The sequence below is a fragment of the Centruroides vittatus genome, unplaced genomic scaffold (assembly GCF_030686945.1).
Source record: "Centruroides vittatus isolate TY-2023 unplaced genomic scaffold, ASM3068694v2 contig_1042, whole genome shotgun sequence".
In the NCBI taxonomy this organism is placed as follows: domain Eukaryota; kingdom Metazoa; phylum Arthropoda; class Arachnida; order Scorpiones; family Buthidae; genus Centruroides; species Centruroides vittatus.
In genome coordinates, this window is record NW_027120674.1 from 66,018 (window position 1) to 87,439 (window position 21,422).

At 32.5% G+C, this 21,422-nt stretch overlaps 2 protein-coding genes across 2 annotated transcripts in view; one reads left to right on the plus strand and one right to left on the minus strand.

Moving 5' to 3' along the window:
- Positions 1-734: 734 nt before the first annotated feature.
- Positions 735-4,186, minus strand: LOC136969790 (START domain-containing protein 10-like). Its single transcript, XM_067264051.1, has 6 exons — positions 3,867-4,186; positions 2,543-2,690; positions 2,196-2,299; positions 1,988-2,105; positions 1,793-1,845; positions 735-1,706 (listed from the first exon to the last, which is right to left on the minus strand). Exons 1-6 carry the CDS (start codon positions 4,095-4,097, stop codon positions 1,485-1,487), a joined length of 876 nt encoding a protein of 291 aa, XP_067120152.1. The 5' UTR covers positions 4,098-4,186; the 3' UTR covers positions 735-1,484.
- Positions 4,187-6,076: 1,890 nt separating this feature from the next.
- Positions 6,077-21,422, plus strand: part of mus301 (mutagen-sensitive 301) — a 31,679-nt gene continuing 16,333 nt past the window's right edge. The window contains 3 exon segments of the mRNA XM_067264077.1: positions 6,077-6,919; positions 14,725-14,903; positions 14,975-15,175. Of these exon segments, the coding sequence (XP_067120178.1) occupies positions 6,175-6,919; positions 14,725-14,903; positions 14,975-15,175 (1,125 nt within the window). The 5' untranslated portion in view covers positions 6,077-6,174.

Sequence of the window (21,422 nt, forward strand, 5' to 3'; positions counted from 1 at the left end):
AAAAACATTATTGAAATTTAAAAATAAGTAAATAAATAAAAATGCTTTAACCTATTTAACAAAATGAAATCATTATTCTAGTTGTAAACATTTAAAAATTCTATCCTACTTTGTTGACCTATTTAGAAGACCATCTGTTATGGATCGACCGGATCAATAACTGTGAGAACGTGACATCTCCTTTTTTTTAAATCGGAGAGAGTCGGCCGCCGGTGTTTAGTTAGCGAAATTGGCTTCGAGGTTCTCGGAATTAAACTCTCCGGAAAATTTCGTACTAACGACCGGCGGTATTAAGTTTGTTTAATTAAATCGGAAAAGATTTAATGGAATTATAAGTTTTTATTAAAACATCTTGCAAGATCTATAAGTGTGTAAGTGGAACGAGATTATCGATTAATTTAAATATTTTAAAGTGCAACCGTTCGTCCGTGTCGTTAAATTGACCGTCGGCTTGTTTAAACTCTGTTTGCGAACTATTTAACTAGTTTTTGGATCACGTAATCGATTAAACTTATCCGGAGTGTGAAAGAAGTTAAATATTTATATTTCTTTCACTCTCTAGGTGTGCCCAGAAGCAATGTTTGTTTCATTTCGAGCGAATGGAGACGTTGAGCAGTTTAAGTCAACACGATAACGGTAAATAAATACGGTTATATAAAAGTAAAAGGAAATTTTATCGGTCAAAGTGATGTCGAAAGGTCAAACGTTTAGACGAATGATAAAGAGAAAGACTGTTTTTATTGAGCATCTGTAAAAGTTTTATTGGAAGCACAAAAATTTGATATAGTCAGTAAACACCTGTAAATAATTCTTTTAATCAATTGAAAATATCTATAGGAAATCATGATAAAATACTATTTGGTGTTTTTTTTTTCTTCTATAATAAACATTCAAATATTGTTCAAAGTTTGCTATAGTTTCTGTATAATTGAATACATATACATATTTATTATATATATAAGCTAAATATCTCAAACAATTTGAAAACATCACGATTGTAATGACTAGACTTTGTTATGTATCTAATATATTTCGAGTAGCTAGAACTTATGCATATATCAAAAAATAGAACTGAAAGTTTCAATTTTTGATATAGTGTTTTTTGATTGTAGTCGGCATTGGTCTCTCGAAAGACTTCCCTCCATCTTTTTGACAATCATAAATAACAATTCTTAAAAGTTCTGAATGTTATTAAAAATAATTATATTTTAAAATTGCATTTGATAATCTTCAAATAGTGCCTTTTCTCTCTCTCTCTCTCTCTCTCATCCTACTTTCTCTTTATATATATTAACAATTGTGTAATACAGATGCTTTGTATTAATACAAAAGTACTTGGGAAAAAAGCACCATTTCAGAGGATAACCTTAACCCCTCTGGTTAATTTATAATCTTAATAAAACATAACAATAGAATATTTTAACTGTTACTTTTCGGGATTTAAAACTTGTACGTCTGAACCGATTGGAACGCGTCTGCCTCTACTAGTCGTCGTCGTCGGACAAATCTTCCTTATCGCACGACTCTTCCAGGTTGCTTTCGTCTATGGATTCTGTGGATCTTTGTAATTCGTTTCTCATGCAGCAAGCCATGTCGATGCGGGGTAGCATCATCTGTTCTGGATTGATCCAAGGCTTGAAGTTCGGATTATTCTTTATTTTCCAGGAGTCGTATCCCACGCAGGCTTTATGCAACCTCTTTACCATCTGTTTAAACACAAAATAGTCATCTTCAATTAATAATACAAACTTTGCATGTTGTTATTAATTAAAACATTGTCAAAAAATTTTACCTTTGGTGCAAATATCTGTGTTAACTTGTTAACCATCCACACTGGTAATGAACCTGAATTAATTATTACATAATGTAATAGATGAACATCAATAAATAATAATTAACTAAAGACTAATGTAATTATACAAATATGTGTTTAGTGATTTATCTATGTTTAATCACTTTTACATAATTAAATGAAAAATAATTTCACCTTTAGGATCACACTGTGTTACATAATTCAATTCGCAACCATTATCTTTAACAGGTCTGATGACAAATCCCGTCAGGAGAGAGATGCCGCGAACGAATCCCTTCTTCGGAGGAGCCGACTAAAATAATTAAACACAGAAAACCGTCTCAGCTGCCTACAAATATTTCATTAGCATTTCTATTATTAACTCAAATTAGCCTTTACTTACGTCGTGGAACACAGAATGATTTATCAGCATGTGTTCATTTTTTGTCACCAGCCATGACCGTAACAAGACAAAATCCCTGTTTTTGAGTGGAGAAGGACATTTAACTGTAATATAAAATTTACTTTAAATGGTGCAGTAATAAGATTTCAATAAAACATTTAAAATAATAATAATAATAATCTGAGTAACTTTAATGAATACATTTAAATATTGAAGAGCTACAATTAATACAAGAAATTAAATTACGATATTAAATTATCAAGTAGCACACACATTAACAGATATCTTCAAAACATATTTAAATATACTTTTTCAAAAACTGGACCATGAATAATAAAAACCATTACCTGCATAATAGCCGAGATCATTATTAGGATTGAGACAACCTATATCATAACTTTCCACCACATGAGTGTCCCACATTTTTCTATAATCCGGGTCTAACAGCACGTCAAACAGCAGTGCAGGCGACACATCCACATAAACCGTCCTCAGCTGCAAAGAATAAATTAATTTAACAACACTTTTATAATCGTTTTTTGGTTCGACAGCATTTAGAAATTTTAAAATAATTGTCAATTTATACACATGGTAACTAAATCGGATACAGAGTTAATTTAAAATCTAGACAAATCCACAATGCACTCCCATACACTTTTACGGTAATTTTTAACTCGGTCACGGAACGGTCGAGAAATTTTTCCTCCCAATCGTCAAATTATCGAGAAATGCAGCATCTACATATTTATTTTTCTCCTTTGAACATCATAAGATATGATAAGTTTAGAAGCACAAAACATCTTCCATTCAAGTAAGAGAAAACAAAAATATTATATTGTTAAAATTTAAGGTGCAATTTCATTTTGCCAGCAGTTCTAGATACAAATCCGACAAAATAAATAGGAAAAACATTGGAATTTTTTAAAATTAATCATCAGAATTGTTTCTCCATGATATAATCATTGTCTAATATATAAAAAAGATTCTTAAATTATCCAAGACTATCAGAAATGATAACACAAAGTTTTCCATGGACCATTAAGCTGTTTACATGCAGCCAAATGATAAGAAATTTCATTTCCTTTATCCATGTCACAAGTTTTGTGTTTATGTACCAAAGTAATCAGTGCCAGATTTAACAATCAGGGAGCCCTGGGCACAAATACGGTGGGGCCCCTTTTAAGAGTAAGCAAATTTGATGATTTAGAAAATTTACACAAAATACTGCACTTTCAAATAGATTTCAACTAGGAAGTTGTAAATTTCATTTAAAAATAAGGTTATTGTAAACATACATATATTTTATTGTGTACAACTAATTATTTTAATTTAACTGAAAAATACCTATGTGAAATTTTACCGAAATTTTCCCATGTTTCATAGGTTTTTTTCCCGGGTTTGGTTTTCTCTGCCTGTGGCCTTCATGATTAGGCCACACTAGACTGTCGCGGTAAAAGAAAAAAAAACTGTTTAAACATAATTTTTTTTTAGTTTTGTGGGGGCCCTGGGCACAGGCCCTAAATGCCCTTATGTAAATCCGGCCCTGAAAGTAATACTAAAATTGAAAGTTACATGCATGAATTATTGTATATTTAAAATAATTTACCAGTAAAATGTGTTTTTATTCCTATAGTTAAGCATTGGATATACCTGTTTTATGATGGAAATTACCTTTATTATCTTGATATTAGTTTGCTGGGTCGATTTAGTCCAGACTTGTGTCATTTTCTTCTTATAATCCAACTTCCAACCGTCTTCCAAGTCAATTAACTTCTTCAACTGCTCGAAATCTTTATCCTCCGCAACTCTAACCTCTCCTATCTCCATCGTCAACTTCTGCTGGTTCTTTTTCGATGGTTTCGGCGATATAACATCCTTACGTCCCTTCGAATCTCTCGACATGATCGACTTTCGTCCGAAATTCACTAATATCGACCGAACTCCATCGCTGTCACCTGTCAACTACACTTCGCAACCCGGAGCCGTTTCGTCCTTGACGTTACTCCAATTGAACCTAACCTGCAATTTTCGGTATACCGCTACTCTGAACGGTAAATATTTTTAATTATTTTAATTTTGTTCTATTTAAATTTTTGTTTATAATAATAATAATAATAATTTTGAAAAGTCTTTAAAATAAATAACAACCGGATGGCAGAGCGGTTAAAGTGGTAGCTTACTGCTTTGAGGGACCCGGCATCGAATCTGGACGGGCCGAGAAATCCCCAAGAATTTTTCGGGAGGTGGTCCGTTCGGATATGTCGGGCCCGTCCCTCATCACCCGATCGGCCTGCTTTGTGGGCCTGGCCGAACCCATAATGGGCCTGCTAAAAAAGAGGCCCTCATAGTGCCCACTGGGCGGAAAAAATTAAAAAACAAAATTTAAATAATTACGAAAATTTTCATATGATTAAAGGCTTACCAGTGGTTCTGTGTATAAAACCACTGAACGCTGGTTATCGGTCGTGGGTTCACGCCTCGTGAAGAGCCGGCCACGTGGAGTTTTTCGGGTTTTCTTCACATTTGTAAAAGTCAGTTTCCCCATAAAAGACCTTTCGTGAGGAATTCTCCCCTCATCAGATTGTTTATATTTTATGTCGCATTGCCGTAAACGAATAAAATCAAACCAAACATCTAAATAGGGACAAATTTCTTATAGAAAGTCATCCGGGAGGCACCTTCTTAGTAGATCGCCCTCGTGTTGCGTTGTCATATTTCATTAAACCAAACATATGATTAAGAGAAAGTGGAATGTTTTATTTTCTATATTATAAATTAGATTTTAGCACTGTTTTGCACAGGTTGCACATGCTTCTCGGTGAGGTAGATGACCAGTACCGCGAGAAATCTGATTTAGATCGTAATTTGTCGTAGCTTCTTTGAGACAGGGCATCATTTCTAATCTTGATTCGTGCTAGCCTACCACTGCAACTCAGGTCTAGTCGGAATGGGAAAAAAACAATACAAGCATATATTGTAAGGAATGTCATGCATCAAGTAATAACAGTAACGAAATTACACCATTCTGTAGAAAATCTGGTTTAATAATCAATTGTAATTAATTCAAGAGATTCAAAATAAACAATGCTCTCGTGTTGTTTCCATTAAAACTATTGTTAATTTAAAGATATACGATTTATTTAAATTAGAAGTTATTCCTTCCCGCACACGCAATCCAAAAGGCATAATAATTAAAAGAATAGAATCCGTTCCGAGTGCGTCGCGAACTCGAATTTCTTCTGAGGAAGAACGACTCGATTCAACATAACCATTCGTGCGGGCGTCCGGATGGCCGAGCGGTCAAAATTGGAAGCCTGCCGCCCTGGGGGACCCGGAATCGAATCCGGACGGGTAGAAAAAGTCCCCAGGAATTTTTCGGGGGTGGTCCGTTCGGTTATGTTAGTCCCCGGGGATTTTCGACCCGTTCGGGAATTTTTCGGGGGGTGGTCCGTTCGGATATGTCGGGCCCCGTCCCTCACCACCCGGTCGCCCATTGTGGGCCTGGCCGAACCCATAATGGGCCTTCTAAAAGAGGCCCTCTTAGTGCCCACAAAGCGGAAAGAGTTAAAAAAAACCCCATTGTGGACCTGGCCGAACCCATAATGGGCTTGCGATAAGAGGCCCTCTTAGTGCCCATAAAGCGGAAAGAGTTACAAAAAAAAAAAATAAAAGAAAACCATCCGTGCGGGCTATTACAGATTATTAAATTTTCTCTTTTAAAATAATTAAATTATGTTTTTATTAAAGTTTATAAATATATAATTCATTTATAATTAATATTTTTAAAAAAGTTCTTACAAGCCACAAATATTAATAAAACTTTGGGCGATTTTTCTTTCAGTTTTGGCTATTTTTTCTCATTTCTCGTTGACAACACTGAAGTAGAGAATATAGTGGCAAACAATTTGAAAACCCAGTAACATGTGTAAAGTATTAGTTTTATATTTATAAACCTTTATAATATATAAAGATAACTAAAATGTTAAAGAGGAAGTTGTTAATTAATGAAAATTCGTGCAGAGATGATAATATTTTAAAAGAAAATGACAATTTTTGTAAAACTTCAAATTCTAAGTCTTTGAAAAGTCGAGAACATTCAAAATTATTAGAAAAGGTTGAAAATGAATGCAAAGATAGGAGCTTACAATTCTCTGATGATTCATTGATGGAGGAAGACTACCAGAAGCTGGATGAGATGGAAAGAAATGTTAAGTTGAACGAAATTGGGATGAAGATTAATGCTTCTGCAAGTGACTGTCAAAGTGAATTAGAAGCAATGATCACTAATGAAGAAGCTGAACTTATTTCAGAGGAAGAATTTAATTTAATTGGTGAAGAAGAGAATCGTAAACAAGAACTGAACGTAACCGAGATTGCACGTGCAGAAAATTCTCATGTCCCACTCGAACCGAAAGCTGGGGATTTCCGGACTTGTCGGGTGAAGGATTTTTGTGACCGGGAAACTGCAGTCGCCGGCTGTGAAAATATTAAAGAGAAACAAAGCTTAAATAATGTGTCTCATCTCATTAAAGAAAGGCTAAAACAAAATGCCAAGAATGTTTCCTTAAAAGTTTCCGAAGTTTTCCTTCTTAAAGAGGCTGCTTTGGCGTCTGCTTTGGAGGAGGCGGAAAAGAGAAAGGAGGTGCTCTTGGAGACTTTTTATGGGTTGCCGTACTGTGTGAAAGATCTACTGAAAAAGCATCACAGTATTGAAAAGTTATATGGTAAGAAAGATTGGTTACTATTTGAAATATTGGTTAGATTTACCTTAGGTAGCCAAAATGGCACTTGTCTCTAATTCCAGCAAACAGAAGAAGGGAAACAGTGGGGATGCATGTTCTAACCTAACCTAACCTATTCTAATAATTTGGTTGGTAATAATTATGGTAATTTATTAGAATAGGTTAGGTTAGGTTAGAACGTGCATCCCCACTGTTTCCCTTCTTCTGTTTTCTGGAATTAGAGACGAGCTGCCATTTTGGCTACCTAAGGTAAATCTAACCGAAATATTTTGTTAATGTTGTAGGTTTTGTGAAATAGATGTTTTGTCTAATAAATGGAGAAATTATAATTTGATAATAATTATGTAATTACAAATACAAATATCCAAACTCGATAGCTGTATATTAAAGTCAAATTATGCAGGGTTATATTATTATTACTATTATTAATTAAAAGCAAAGTAATTTGGCACTAGAGGAAGGAGGTAGATGCTGAGTCTTCTCCAGCTTACACCATACGTAACTAAACATGGTTATACCTAAATTAATAAGTTATGGAAGGGAGGATTGGACAAAGGTCTGTGTTGCGTAAATTGCATTGCGACTGCATGGTAAATGGGAGTTGTGGGTTCGAGTCCCACTTTGGACCAATTCGTTTCTTCCAGAACTTTCTATTTTAATTAAAAGATTAATTTATTTATAATTATTAAATTTAGCAAGAGATGGCACCTAACACTTGTCTGTAGTGCCAAATTAATTAACATTTAATTAGTAATGGTAGTAGTATAACCTGATATAATTCAGCAATTGTTTGGCTTTAATTACATAATTAATGAAAACCTTGTATCTCTAAAATGGATCAAAACCACATTTTTGTGTTAATAAGGTTGAAAAGTTAATTTCTACATTCTGCCTCATAAGTAGTGTGTACCTTTTACACGCTCTCTCTGACATTGTCAAAAACTTGCAACCTCATACTCAAAACCATGTTTTATAGGTCTGTAAAATTTTAGGAAATGCAGATAAAAGATTTTGATTGCCAACTAACAATATTGTTTCAAGATAATACAAGACACTGGTAATGAACTGTTATGATGTATAATTTGTTCAATCTTGTATAGCGTCTTTGTTTCTGATCTCTATTATAATAACTATAATAGTTTTATATAACAAAACCTCTGTAAACAAGAATTGCATAGTATTAAATTATTTTTCACTGTCTACAGGATCTATAGAGGGTTTACTTTTACTATCCAAATAGGACCTGCACTCTGCTGTCCTTGGTTGAGAAAATCACGAGGATTACGATGCCGCTGAAAAAGTGGAATGAGCATATTGTAAATAAATTATATTTTATTTATTATTATTTTTTTAAATAAAATTTTACAAACAATGTGTTGGGACAGGACAAAAAAGAACATTGATCTACAGTGTTATTGAGAAGAAGGTTAAGCAAATGTGTAGAAATTTATAAAAATATACATTTTTCAATATATGCAGATACAAGAAAAATATCTATGATTTTAGCATTTTGGAAAAGGGACTCATTACAGATGATTTATTTAAATGTTTTTTTTTTAAATATGTGTCAATTACAAATAAAATTAACAAAGTGTGCACTAGCCGAACATTAATTATCTAAAAAGCTTGTATATTAACAGATGAAACAAATTGCTACATAGCTTACCATTGGATCTATACAGAACTTATAAAAAATTTAATATTATGGGATACTGTACAATCTATTACTGACACATTTGTCTTAAGTTTTCTTAGGAGGGAGATTGAAACCTCCATCTTAAGAAAGGATGTTCACTCAAAGTTGCATAACTACTATTTTTTGCTTACTCATCATTTCAAATGATGTAACAATGCGGAATGATGTATTAGGACAAACAATTTGTTCATGGGAAGCCAAAAGTAAAAGGAATCAGATTTTCAACTCTGTTTTCAGTTTTATTTCAACATTCTTGTATGGAAATCTGAAGAGAGTAAATCAAAATATAAGTGATAGTAAATGAAACAAAATGACTAGTTCAAAATTCATTACATAATGTAAATTTTGTTATTTCACTGCAACAATGAGTCAAGCTCAGTTTTAAATATTTTATTTAGAGAATGTGATAATTCTCATGATTTTCTCAACTAATGACAATATACAGGTCTTACTTAGGTAGGAAAGAATACTCATCGTGGACACCATAGACACAGTGATTATTTTTTTCATTTTGGCATGTTTCTGTTTTAAACAGGTTTGTTTTTTTTTTTTTTAAATCTTTAAACTATACCTGATAAATGTTGCATAGTTACATCCATTGTTTTTAGTAAAATCACTTTTACATAAGTAAAAAAAATTTTATATTACAAAATTTCAAATGCATAGAAGTGCCACAACAGTGTCTTTATTTCAAAACATCCTTTACACACTTCGGGAACATACAGTACTTACCACGGAGTTGACCTTATTTTAATTAATGTTTTAATTGTAAAAAAAATTTGAAGTGTATCAGTGTGTGTGTGTCTGTATTCAGGAATTTCCTCACAATATGACACGTATTCAATATAGTGGCCTTCTGTAGTGTGATGTATGTGTTTCTATTCAATTGTAATGTGCCCAGGCTTTTGTGTAGTGTGTGTGGTATGACACCTGTAGAGGAGAGAATGACAGGTATACAATAAGCACCCTATCCATCTTCCACAGATACCTTATTTCCTGGGCAAGTTCTGTGTACTTGCTGACTTTTTCAGTGCATGTGTTTTGTACATTGTGAGTGTTTGGAACGTTTATAATGTATGTGATTTTATTGTGTTTGTCAATGAGTGTGATGTCTGGTCTGTTGTGGTAAATTGTTTTATCTGTGATTATGACTCTGTCATAGTACATTTTGTGTGCGTTGTTTTCCAGTTCTGTCTGTGGAATGTATTTGTAGTATGGTTCGTGGATGTCTACTAATTTGTGTTTCTTTGCAAGCTCTTGATGTATTATATTTGCTACTTGATTATGTCTCTGTAAATAATCTGTCTGTGCCAAGAGCTTGCAACCGGAAGTGATGTGTTGTATAGTTTCTGGCATGATATGACAGTTTTTGCATGTGTCATTTGTGAGTGTTGTATCTTTGAGTAGGGGTTTTCTGTAGTTTTTATGACCTGATCCTGTATGGAAATCATGAATCCTTATTATTTAAGTCCTTGCATGTAGCATCTAGTACTCATTGCTTGCAGGGAAAAATGATGTGTGACATACGTCACAGACACTCTTGAGAACAGAAGCTGCTAAATATATTAGCCTTTGCAACACAATATTAATTTTATTGTCATATTATTTTGAGATATTGATATATGCAATAAATACTATAGATATGTATAGCTAGCAATTCACCGATCATGTGAAATGACATAATTCATGCCTTACAAAAAACAGGAGGGGTGGTCATTAACACATCCCATAGCATGAAGGTGTTTGAATTTCCACCAGAAAATGTTGCTTCTAGCCTTATAAAAACTGTAGAAGGTCCTTTTGAAATTTGATGAATGCTGGTATGGTTTTATTAGTCAAACAAATAGTTTTATTTGCAAAAAATGATTTGAATAGCAGCAAATGGGAGTCATATAGACTGCTTTTCTTACAATATTTTATCAAATATCATCCTGTAAGTGGTGACTTTTGCTATTTTAAAATTTTTCTACTTATCCTGATTTTTCCTCTAAAAATCCTACTTTTCCAAGGCTTAAAAAGTGCACATAGTAGGAATGCTGCAATTAGTAGCACTATGTTACCTTATTCCCTTTGTTATCAATGAGTTACTTTGTTGCTTGTTCTTAAGACCGCAATTCTTGGAAACTCATTTGACTTTTGAAAGTATTTGATTCTGCCCCTAGTTAATTTCAACAAGGATTAATTTTAACAAAGAAGAGCCATGTTTATTTCATCCAGAAAGTATAGGTTACACTTTAACATCAGTTTAACATCATCCCTTTAGTTTTACAATGAACAGGTTTAAAAAATGATGTAAAGTTGATGTAAAAGTGTATACTTTCTTGACAAAACAAACAAGCTTTGGTGTCTGTATGTTTTCACATCACATGACATGGTTTCTTTGAAAAGGTTTGAAATCTTTCTCAAATACAATTTATCATGTTCAGCAATAATAATTATACATGGAGAGGATTCTACTTATTTGTCCTCCACAACAAGTGGGATCTTAATTTTCCATTTTATTCAGGTTTCATTTTAGACCAGTTTTACTATATAAACAAGATAAAACAGGTGACAGTTTGCACTTAAATTGAACAAAGTTTAGTAAACCCATTATCCATACTTGCAACCGATTCATATGAGATTAACTGCTAATTAAAATAAATTTATTGATAAAACCCAAAGTGCTTCTCACATAATCTGATTTTGCATACTAGAAGATTAAATTTTTAAAATATGGATTCAAGTTATTACTATTTTAGATTCTCTAATTACAGTCTCTTCTATTAACTGGATTACTATTTTACTGTTTAAAACATATTGAGCAAAATTCTTCTATTAAAGGTAGTTTATTCTGAGTAAATTGAACATATATAATTGGATAATATAACTAAAAAAATGTCAAATTAGTTACAGGTTAAATTCTTACTATCATAGAGATAATGTTTAATGAAACTGTGTAGTGTAATGACAAATTGTTCACATCATTAAAAATTTAGTAATTACTATAAATGAACCAAAAACATATTGTGTAATCTGTTAATTTTGATAGTTGTTTATTTCATTAGACTTTGTCATAACATATAATGGTAATTGATTATTATTTCTAAATAAGTTATATACTTTATGGTAAATGCTGATTCTACATTACACTTAACGGATTTTAGAGATTAATATTTTCAAAATATTAAGATTTGACCTTTCTTTTTTTTGAATTTTGATGTGCATTGTAGAAAAATGAATAACTACATAAAATTTTTGAATATACAGTTATCCGACTTAATTGGGGTCTGGGGTTGGTCGGATAACCGAAAAGTATGAAAAAATACATTATTAGTATAGTGTATTGGGCCTGGTTTAAATACTAGCCTCCCTTTCATGGTCGAGCCGGCCAAAACATGCAAAGATTTAACAAAAATAATATTAAAGTAGCCAAGACATAACCAAATATTGTAGCGCCACATCACTAGCGGACATTTGAATTTGCCGACTAGAACGCGATCGGTTAATCGGGGATCGGATAAACGATGCTCTACTGTAATTAAAAAAATAAACTGTGATGTTACATAAGTTAAATAAAGTTAAAAGTTTCAAAGTTGGATTTTTCACCATGGCCTTTAATTAAAAATTATAGTCATAGTCCCTTAGCTGAATCTAATGCTCTGAAAATGATTTGAATATTTGAAATTCAGATATTAGGTGTTTTACACTACTACTTATTGGAAAAGTTCTAACTTGTTTCCTGTCCAACCAAATCCCAATCAATTTTATCAAATGACACTACAACACCACAAACTTTTTAAAAGAATTTTGTAAAATATAGATATTTTAACATTTTTATGTATTTTGGTTTGTTTGTAATACTGTTTTTAACAAGTTATAATATTCATTGAAAACTTTATTGTATGAAAAAGATGTTTAAATGTTAAACAAAGTAGTTTAACATTTAAACATGGGTTTTGTAGCCAAGGAATCGTATCAAGGAATCATATGCATTGTTAAAGCTCGTTATCGACAGTTGATGATTTGGTCATTACTTGCCAAACATAACACTTGGGAGGTATCTAAAATGTTTTGGGTATTGGATGTCATTGAAAAGCTGATAGTCACTCAAGCCGTAGAAACAATCTTCAGTTTCAAAATGCTTTACAAGGGCTGGATTCGAGAGTTTTTTGATTTATGAGGAGGAAGACAATCTTTTGGCCCAGCAACAACTTCAAGACAGTCTAGAAGAGACGGAAGCAAACAGAAAGGAGAGAATCCAATTCAGTTATTTTCTAGCTCTACTTGTATTAAAAAAATTTAAAGAGGTTTCTTTTTCACAAAGACTCGGAACATTCATCCAGTGCATTACAAAAAGTAATTGAAGAAATCGAAAGAGACATTAAAGCAAAAGTTGCTGAAAAGAAAAATAGATACACACAATTATTTCACTTCCTCTTCATGTCTTAAAGTGCATAATTTAATTGGAACAAGAGGATCTCTACTCATTTAAATGCTGCTGGATTACAATATTGTTTATTTTCCTTAAAATACAGTAAGACCCCGCTTAACGTGGGGGATGCATTCCTAGATGACAGAGCGCTAAACGAAACAGCATTAAACGGGGTCATCTTAACACGTAAATAAGGGGGATACGTGAAACAGAACAGAGAATAAGAAAATTTATCAGTTTGTTTTTTGTTTTATTTTGTAACATTTATTGTTAAATACTTTTTTATTACATTAATTATAGACTTATTTGTTGCTAATATCGAAATTTATTCATAAAACATTCATGAAAATAAAAAAAGTTCAAGTAAAGAAGTTATGTTTGTGACGAGGAAGTTTCTTCCTCGTTTGATATCTTTTGTTTCTTTGTGAAGAAGTCATCTAACGTCATTTGCCTTTTCCTGTTTCGTTCAGCAAGCAGTTGTCGATAGCGAGACATCACATCCATGACATTTCGTCTTGCCTTTGAACTTTTATCAAAATTGAAATCATTTTGTATAAACTGATCCATTATTTCCGTTATACTGGCTAAACTGTTTTTTAGAAAATCCGTTGAAAGTTCCTTTTTGTTCCGCATCTTCAGAAATGCTAATTTTCGTCATCTTCGTGCACCTGTTGTTCTACTAATTCTTTAAGATCGTCGTCGGAAAAACTTTCTCCAGTTGTAACTCGCAATAATTCTTCAACATCCTGCACATTTATATTATCCAACCCTATTTCATTAGCTAGCTTGACAATTTCGTCGACATTAACAATGGATTCTTTCGTGTCAACATCCTCGCTTAGCTCCGGCCTTCTCTATTCTTCCATACTCCTTTCAAAACATTTCTTGGTCACCTCATTCCAGGAAAGATTGATGTTGTCTACAGCATTCATGATATTATAGTTTTTCCAAAAATCTCTAATGGATTGTTTATCTGCTCCATCTGTTTTATCAATCAGTTGTCGGAATGTCCGCCGCAGATAATAAGCTTTAAAATTTGATATTACGCCTTGATCCCAACACTGCGTGCGATCTCAGGTAATTCCAATACTACCGCATAATACCGAAACAGCGTTAAGCGGGGTCTTACTGTAGTCCTACACTATATACCGTATTTTACGGACTATAAGACGCACTTTTTTCTTTTGAAAAATTGCCTCCAAAATTCAGGTGCGTCTTATACTCCGTAGCAGTCTTATAGGTATTTAAAAAAAAATTGCTTAAAAATTAAGGTGCGTCTTATAGTCTGTAGCGTCTTATAGTCCATAAAATACGGTAAATTAAAATTACTGTAGACAATGAAAGACAAATTAAAAATGATTAATTTTTTTATACCATAATTTTGCATTTTATTCTCGGCTATGTTACAGACAAATTTTTAAATTTACAAAACTTAAGAAAATTTCCTTGTGCGTGTGAAAGGACAAATGAGAAGACACATTTTTCTGTATTGTCTTTTTTAAGAATTTTCTTAAATTTTGTAAATTAAAAAATTTTTCTGTCCTGCCAATTTTTAGCAAATTAAGTTTTTTATTCTTTACATAAATTATTATTTTGAATTTATATTTTACATTGTATTATTTATTGTATGCATTGTATTGATTGTATATTTTAAAAGTTATATTCTTTTCTTTCTAGATTGGCAACATGAATGTCTTACTTTACCAGCAATTAAAGAAGAGAAGAATCTCATTTATATGTTGCCAACCAGTGGAGGTAAAACACTTGTTGCTGAAATCTTGATATTTAAAAGATTATTATGCAATAAACAAAGTGCACTGTTTGTTCTACCATACATTTCAATTGTTCAAGAAAAAGTGAGTGTTTTAAATTTTATATCCTTAAAATAGATCTATAATTATTGAAATTGATTCAAATATTTTTTCAGATCAAATCGCTTTCTCCTTTTGCGGTGGAATTAGATTTTCTAATAGAAGAATATGCCGGAAGCAGGGGGAGATTTCCACCTGTAAAAAGACGTAAACGGCAGACTTTATTCATTGCAACCATTGAAAAAGCTCATTCGTTAATAAATTGCTTTCTTGAATCAAATAGAACTGAAGAGTTGGGTCTTGTAGTTGTAGATGAAGTAAGTTTTTTTAAGTATTTATGATACTATTGTAAACATAAATAAATCATAAACATCAATAATATATTAAAAACATAAATTGTAACAAATATGAATCTAAAAATCAGTAAATTATAAAAATAAGTTTGCATGTATGTTGAAGTAACAACACTCAACAGATCTTTCTTTAGAATATTGTTGGAAACCAGTTAGTTCCAGTGAAAAGTTAACTACAAGTGGAGTGAAATTCTAGATTTCCACAGTAACTTAAAGAAAAGATCTGTTGTGAATTGTTACTTTGTCATTAAGGAGCTATTTTATTATGAACATAAACTTGTTTTTTTATACAGTGGAACCTCAGTTAACAAACTTAATTTGTTCCATTAATATCGCGCTTCCATTTCGTTAAACGAAGCAATTTTTCCCATAGAAATTAATGTAAATACAAGTTATCCGTTCTAGCCTCCAAAATTTTTGTGATTTTATTTGTAAAATACAGTAGATTTTCTTTGATGAAAACATAGGAAAACAGTATATATCGGGGGTGGCCAACTTTTGTGTACGTGAGATCTACTTTTTATCTTAAAAATATATCGCAATCGTCTTGTTGTCATAGGCACAGTCTAAATGGGGAGGGGGAGGTGTGAAATACATACTATGTTTATACACTGTGTTTCAGTACAAGGTGCACTCTTTTGCTAATCTATCAATAGTTCGCGGGAGTGCACCTCGTAATAAAACACCCTGTATATCTACCTACGTAAAAACAACATAATTATTTAACGGGCCAAAAATCTCACGTCCAGGGGAATTAAAACATCAATTATTAACAATATTTATTAATTCAAAATAGCTACAGATAAAGACAGATTTAGAATTTATTTTATTATCTTCAACATTAATGGGAGGACAGAGTTTGCACGTCTCTAATCAAGTAGTCATAATTAGATGTATATCCTGACAAAGATGGTAATAATGAGTCTTCAGTATGGTAATCAGTCAGGACAGAACGTTGTTTAGTCTTCGTTAACTTTAAGTATGAAAATGCCGATTCACACAAGTATGTAGATCCGAAACAAGAATAAATATATTCGCTACATTTGGTGATACTGGGCTGTCTTTCTCGGTTGATGCATTTCCAAAAATCTTCAAATTTTCTGGCTTGTAAGATTAAATCAGTTTGTAAAATTATAATTTCATTTTCTAATGCCTTTTGCTCATAGGAAATATGTCTGAAATTTTTTGGCTAATACGTTTCACACAAATCTTTCTTAAAAGGAAAAGATATAAATTCCACAATTTCCTTTTTCAAGAAAAGAAGCTACTGTATGATAGTACCAAATATTCAAGCTAAATCGCTTTGTTTTTCTGAGTCAAGTCATAACTGTATGCATACTGTTGCGTTCGATTACAAGTGTAACACATTAAGTGAAGACATAGCAAGCGATCAACTTGTTGGCCACCCCTGGTATATATCATTACAGCAACAAAAGCGTAACCTTTATTTAATAAAATAGCACTGTACATACCTTCGTTTGTTGTAGTTGGTGGCAGAGGAGTGGAGAAGCTTAATGCTTAGAACAGGAATTCCCCTCCAAAAAAATAATGGGTAGCGGTTCATTGGGAGATTCTTCAAGTCAAGATCTCTTTTGGTAAGGAACAGAAATTGATCTAAAGTAGATTGTCTTACTCTTTTAATGAAAATTTTTCTTAAATGCGATAGTGCATTGTCATTTTCTATTGCTACTATCACTTTTCTCTTTCTTAGATGCCATATTGATTAAATATATAAATCACAAAACTGAAAAAAGAAGTTTAGCACAAACACTCAGAAAAGCAATGCTTAACTCACGCATGCCTAACAGCAACTAAAATTTGACACAAAAATCCATTAAGTTTGTTATCCGAGACAAAATTTTTGTAAAATAAAACTTTGTTAACCGATTTGGTCGTTAACCAGCGTTCGTAGTTTAATTCTTATAAAAAATAGTTTTGCCACTTTTCAATTTTGAAAATGATTTTGAGTGTGCACAATAAATGGCTTGTGCAAACATCTGTAGTCTTTTGTGTTTTATTTAACAGCATTTCATGTTTTCTATTAAATTGGATCATTTGAATATCCGTATCACTGCTAACGTAAACCTAACTGCACATTAATCCAATTCTGCATTGCACATTTGTATTATAGTGATACACTCCTGCTCCTTGCCTGCTGGGCAACAAAATATTTATCTGTCATATTTGATAACTGTTCCAGAATTCCTCTTCCTATTTCAGAATACACTAAAAAAGCAAGAGTATGTATTTTTCCATATGTTACAACTTTCAACGTACTAATGAAAATAGGGCAACATTGTCAATTTGTTGACAGTGCTGCCCTATTTTCATTAGGGACTGAGATTACAACAGGCCTCTTTGATAGACAAGCTGGAGTAGGTGTAAATTTGCACCATTGTTTACATCTGCAAAAAGTCTATGGTGATTGCCCTTTTAATTTTTGCAATAATTGACTAGTAAGAGACTTTCATCATCATCCTGTTTTGAACTATTCTATTGTATATAACTGTTTTTAAAAAAATGGTTACTGGGAACATAAAAAATGGTATATTTTAGAGATGAGCTGAAAATTGCACACTGTCTAAATTGAAGGAAAATTTAAATTATTACTTTTAATATTGTAGAAAATCATAAAAATATTTTACAAAAATCCTGAAACATGCAAAGAATTCCTAAAAATGCACACTGATCAATCTTTTATTGTAGACCAAATTATTAAAATATGCAAAAAAAAGGAAAATGTCCTCTACCAGCAGTGATAATTGAAAAATCTCTTCAAATTCTTAAAAAATACCAAAACATGGTTAGTACTTTGTGTTGAAAGTTTTTAATTATCACTGCTAGCAGAGGACATGTCTTCCTTTGTGTATTTAACTTAAGTTGTAGCTTACGACAAAAGGCTGATTTAAGTCTGTGTTTTTAGTAGTTCTCTGCACATTTGAGTACAAAATTTTTTTTTGCCATTATCTACAATGTTAAACAGAGTTATTTCTTGATATTTTTTAATAAAAACTTATTTTTTACGTTTACATCTAACTTATTAACGATGTGAATAGCTAGTTGCCAAACTAGCTATTTTATCAATAACTAGCAGGTAATTCCGGGCAAAAAATAAATACAAACATTAAGATTATTAAAGTATTCGTACTTCTAACCCTTATATTATTGTAGTTATTTAAATCAAATACTAAGGTTATCTTACTTAACAGCTTATCACACAAAGTGACCAATTTAATTTTAAAAATTCTTTGAATTGTGTATAGTAGACAAACAATTTTTAAACTGTGTTAGATTGGTACTCAGTATGATAAACCCTTACCTAAGATAACCTTTATAGTTATATAAATCAAATACTATAATATAAGAAACATTAAAATGAAAACCATATAAAGAGTTTGGTTATTTTAGTCTACCATTGTCGTGTTTATTGCAATACTTTGATGGTACAAAATGGCACAATTTCATTGGTCAAGTAGACACCAATTGAAAATATCATATCTTAAAAAACTTTAAGATATCAAATTTGATTCATTCACAGCCAAATATCAAATGGTGATCTGCCAACCAATCAAATTTCACGAAAAATGGACCAAATATTTAAATTCTGTACCCTTCAAAACCAATTAAATCATATTTCATGCTCACTGGTAACCACGTATTATGTAATTTTCCTATTTGAATGCCATCATACCAGTGGTCCGATAGGAAGAAAGGGACTGTTGCAGATGGAGATTGAAGTTAATTCAACTAAAAGTAGTAGTAGTCCTTCTCCCAGAAGACAGGATGGTCAACGACTACTACTAAATACTGGTCTACTATTAATATTTGAAAAGTGATCCTTGTTGGATAGGTTGTAATGGCCCCACATTTGATCAAGGTTCCTTATAAAACCTTAATGTTCGAAAGACTTGATATAAGACTTGTTTAAATAAAAAATCTTGTAAAAATGCGAGAATAATTGCTATTTACGTGATTCTGTAAAAATACTGGTAAAACCAAGTCGATAAAAGTAAAGCTCAGCAAAAACATCTAAGTAAAGGAAACTTTTGAAACATGTTGCATAAGCACACTGGAAGCAGATTTGACAGTAAGACTCAACATGTGAATAATGTGCACATTACACAGACTACAACTACAGGAAAATTTGAATGAAATTTTGAAAAAGACTTCAAGCTTTACTTTGTGTCTTAAAATTGTTGCACATATGGTACATTAATTTGGCTGAATGTTAGAACATTAGTGAAAGAAGTTTGGGGCAATGGATTTATGAGTTACTTAGGGGAGATGAAATCAATGGAGAGGTGGGATGTCACGGTTTCCTGGTAGTTAAGCATGTCCTCGTAAATATCGCATTTATAGAAAAATTATTAGAATTGGTTTGGTTCATTTGGTTACAGCAATGCTATATATGAGCGATCTGCCCAGGAGGATGCATCCTGGAAAGACTTTTATTTAAAGATGGCCCCAATTTAAATGTTACTAATGCAAAGAAAACTCTACTTGGCCAGTCTGTTGGCCAGGCGCAAACCCATGACTGACTACCAGTGTTCGATGATTTTATCCACTCGGTTACTGCAATTTGATAAAATTGTAGACCTATAAATACTCACTGTCCTTACTTATTCTCGAGAATGGAGTTAGATAGATGAAAGTTGAGACCAGATATGGAAATTGTAAGAGAAATAGGACCAGATTAACTATATATGAACTTCCAATTTGTACTGCAAGGCATGAATTGAAATAACATTTTCAATTCAAAAATTTTTCCCTGAACAAAGTTAGATACATCATCGGCAAAACTCTATTGCTTACAGGAAAAGTGTGATGTAGAGAAGCAAAATACTACTATACTTCATGCTGGCAAGTGCTATGTGCTGTCTGTTGCAGTAATGGCGCAGTGGCTCGTCTATTTCTTGCTATATTATTGTTGCAGTAATAATATATATGTATTTTTAAATTATATCCTTTTCTGTGAGAATTATGTTTAGTTAATTTTTTTTCAAATACATGGTGTTACATGTACAGCCAGCAATCAAATGTAGACAGAAATTAATCGATATATAGAAATCCAATTGATATTTTGGGGTGAGATTTATGAAATTATCTAAGTTGGAAATATTTGAACATAATTGCTGAGAGTTTTGTAGCAATTGGTCGAATGGCATATGGCATAGGCTTGCATAGTGATGTAAACATACTATATATATATATATATATATAGTATATATAGATGACTAATTTTGTGCAGTGCATTATTTTTGCTTGTCATTTTTAGGGCAGTAGCTGTCGTCAAAAGATTAAAAATAGGATTTTTAGTAGTTAGAACTGTTGTTGGGCATGACCACTGTTCATAGGTTGTAATTGTGGGCATTTTTGTTCAAAAAGTAACATATCTGAAAAAATAGCTATTGTTCAGAGGAGGATGTTAGTTATTAGAAGTTTATCTGTCTATACATACATACATATATACACTACACATACACAAACAAAAATTACCTATTGTGTGTGATTGTGTGTGTGTGTGTACACACACACAAAATTAGTATTTTACTGATCCATAGGGCAATGCAGGCTGGAGCACAAGCTCCTGGTAGGAATACCCATGCCAGTAAGGTCTATGGGGAGAAATGAAGCAAAGAGTGACCACACCCACATTCTGTGGAGATATTTATTATGGTAATAACCAGATCAAAGTGTGATACCAGCTCGGACGTCGCCCGGGTTAACAAGGTCCGCGTTCGTGGGTTAGGCAGAGGCTCACGTTCGAAAAATAGGCCACAGTCTCCCTTGGTTACCGGTGGCAAAAGCAGCACCGGCCCAAGCATGGCTACTGCAATGCCCTCAACAGATGTGAGGAACCAACCCAGCCTTGGTGTTTCTGTGGCAATGCATCCACAGACCACAAAGGCTGGAAAACCACGCCAACGGATGAAATGGACAGTACAAATGAACATCTTTATCATCTGTACTTACTACACCATCACAAAACTCGAAACAAACATGACAGCGTACAGACAACAACTACACCATAGATTCACACAACAGTATCCTCATCTCACTGTCACCGAACAAAGGGTTGTTGATCAAAAAAGAACAATTATACACAACAACCTTATTCCACAAACAACACTTGAACTTATCAAACAACAGGTTGCTGATCAAATACATCAACAGACAGAAACATCTAACATTAATGAAGATCATGTAACCT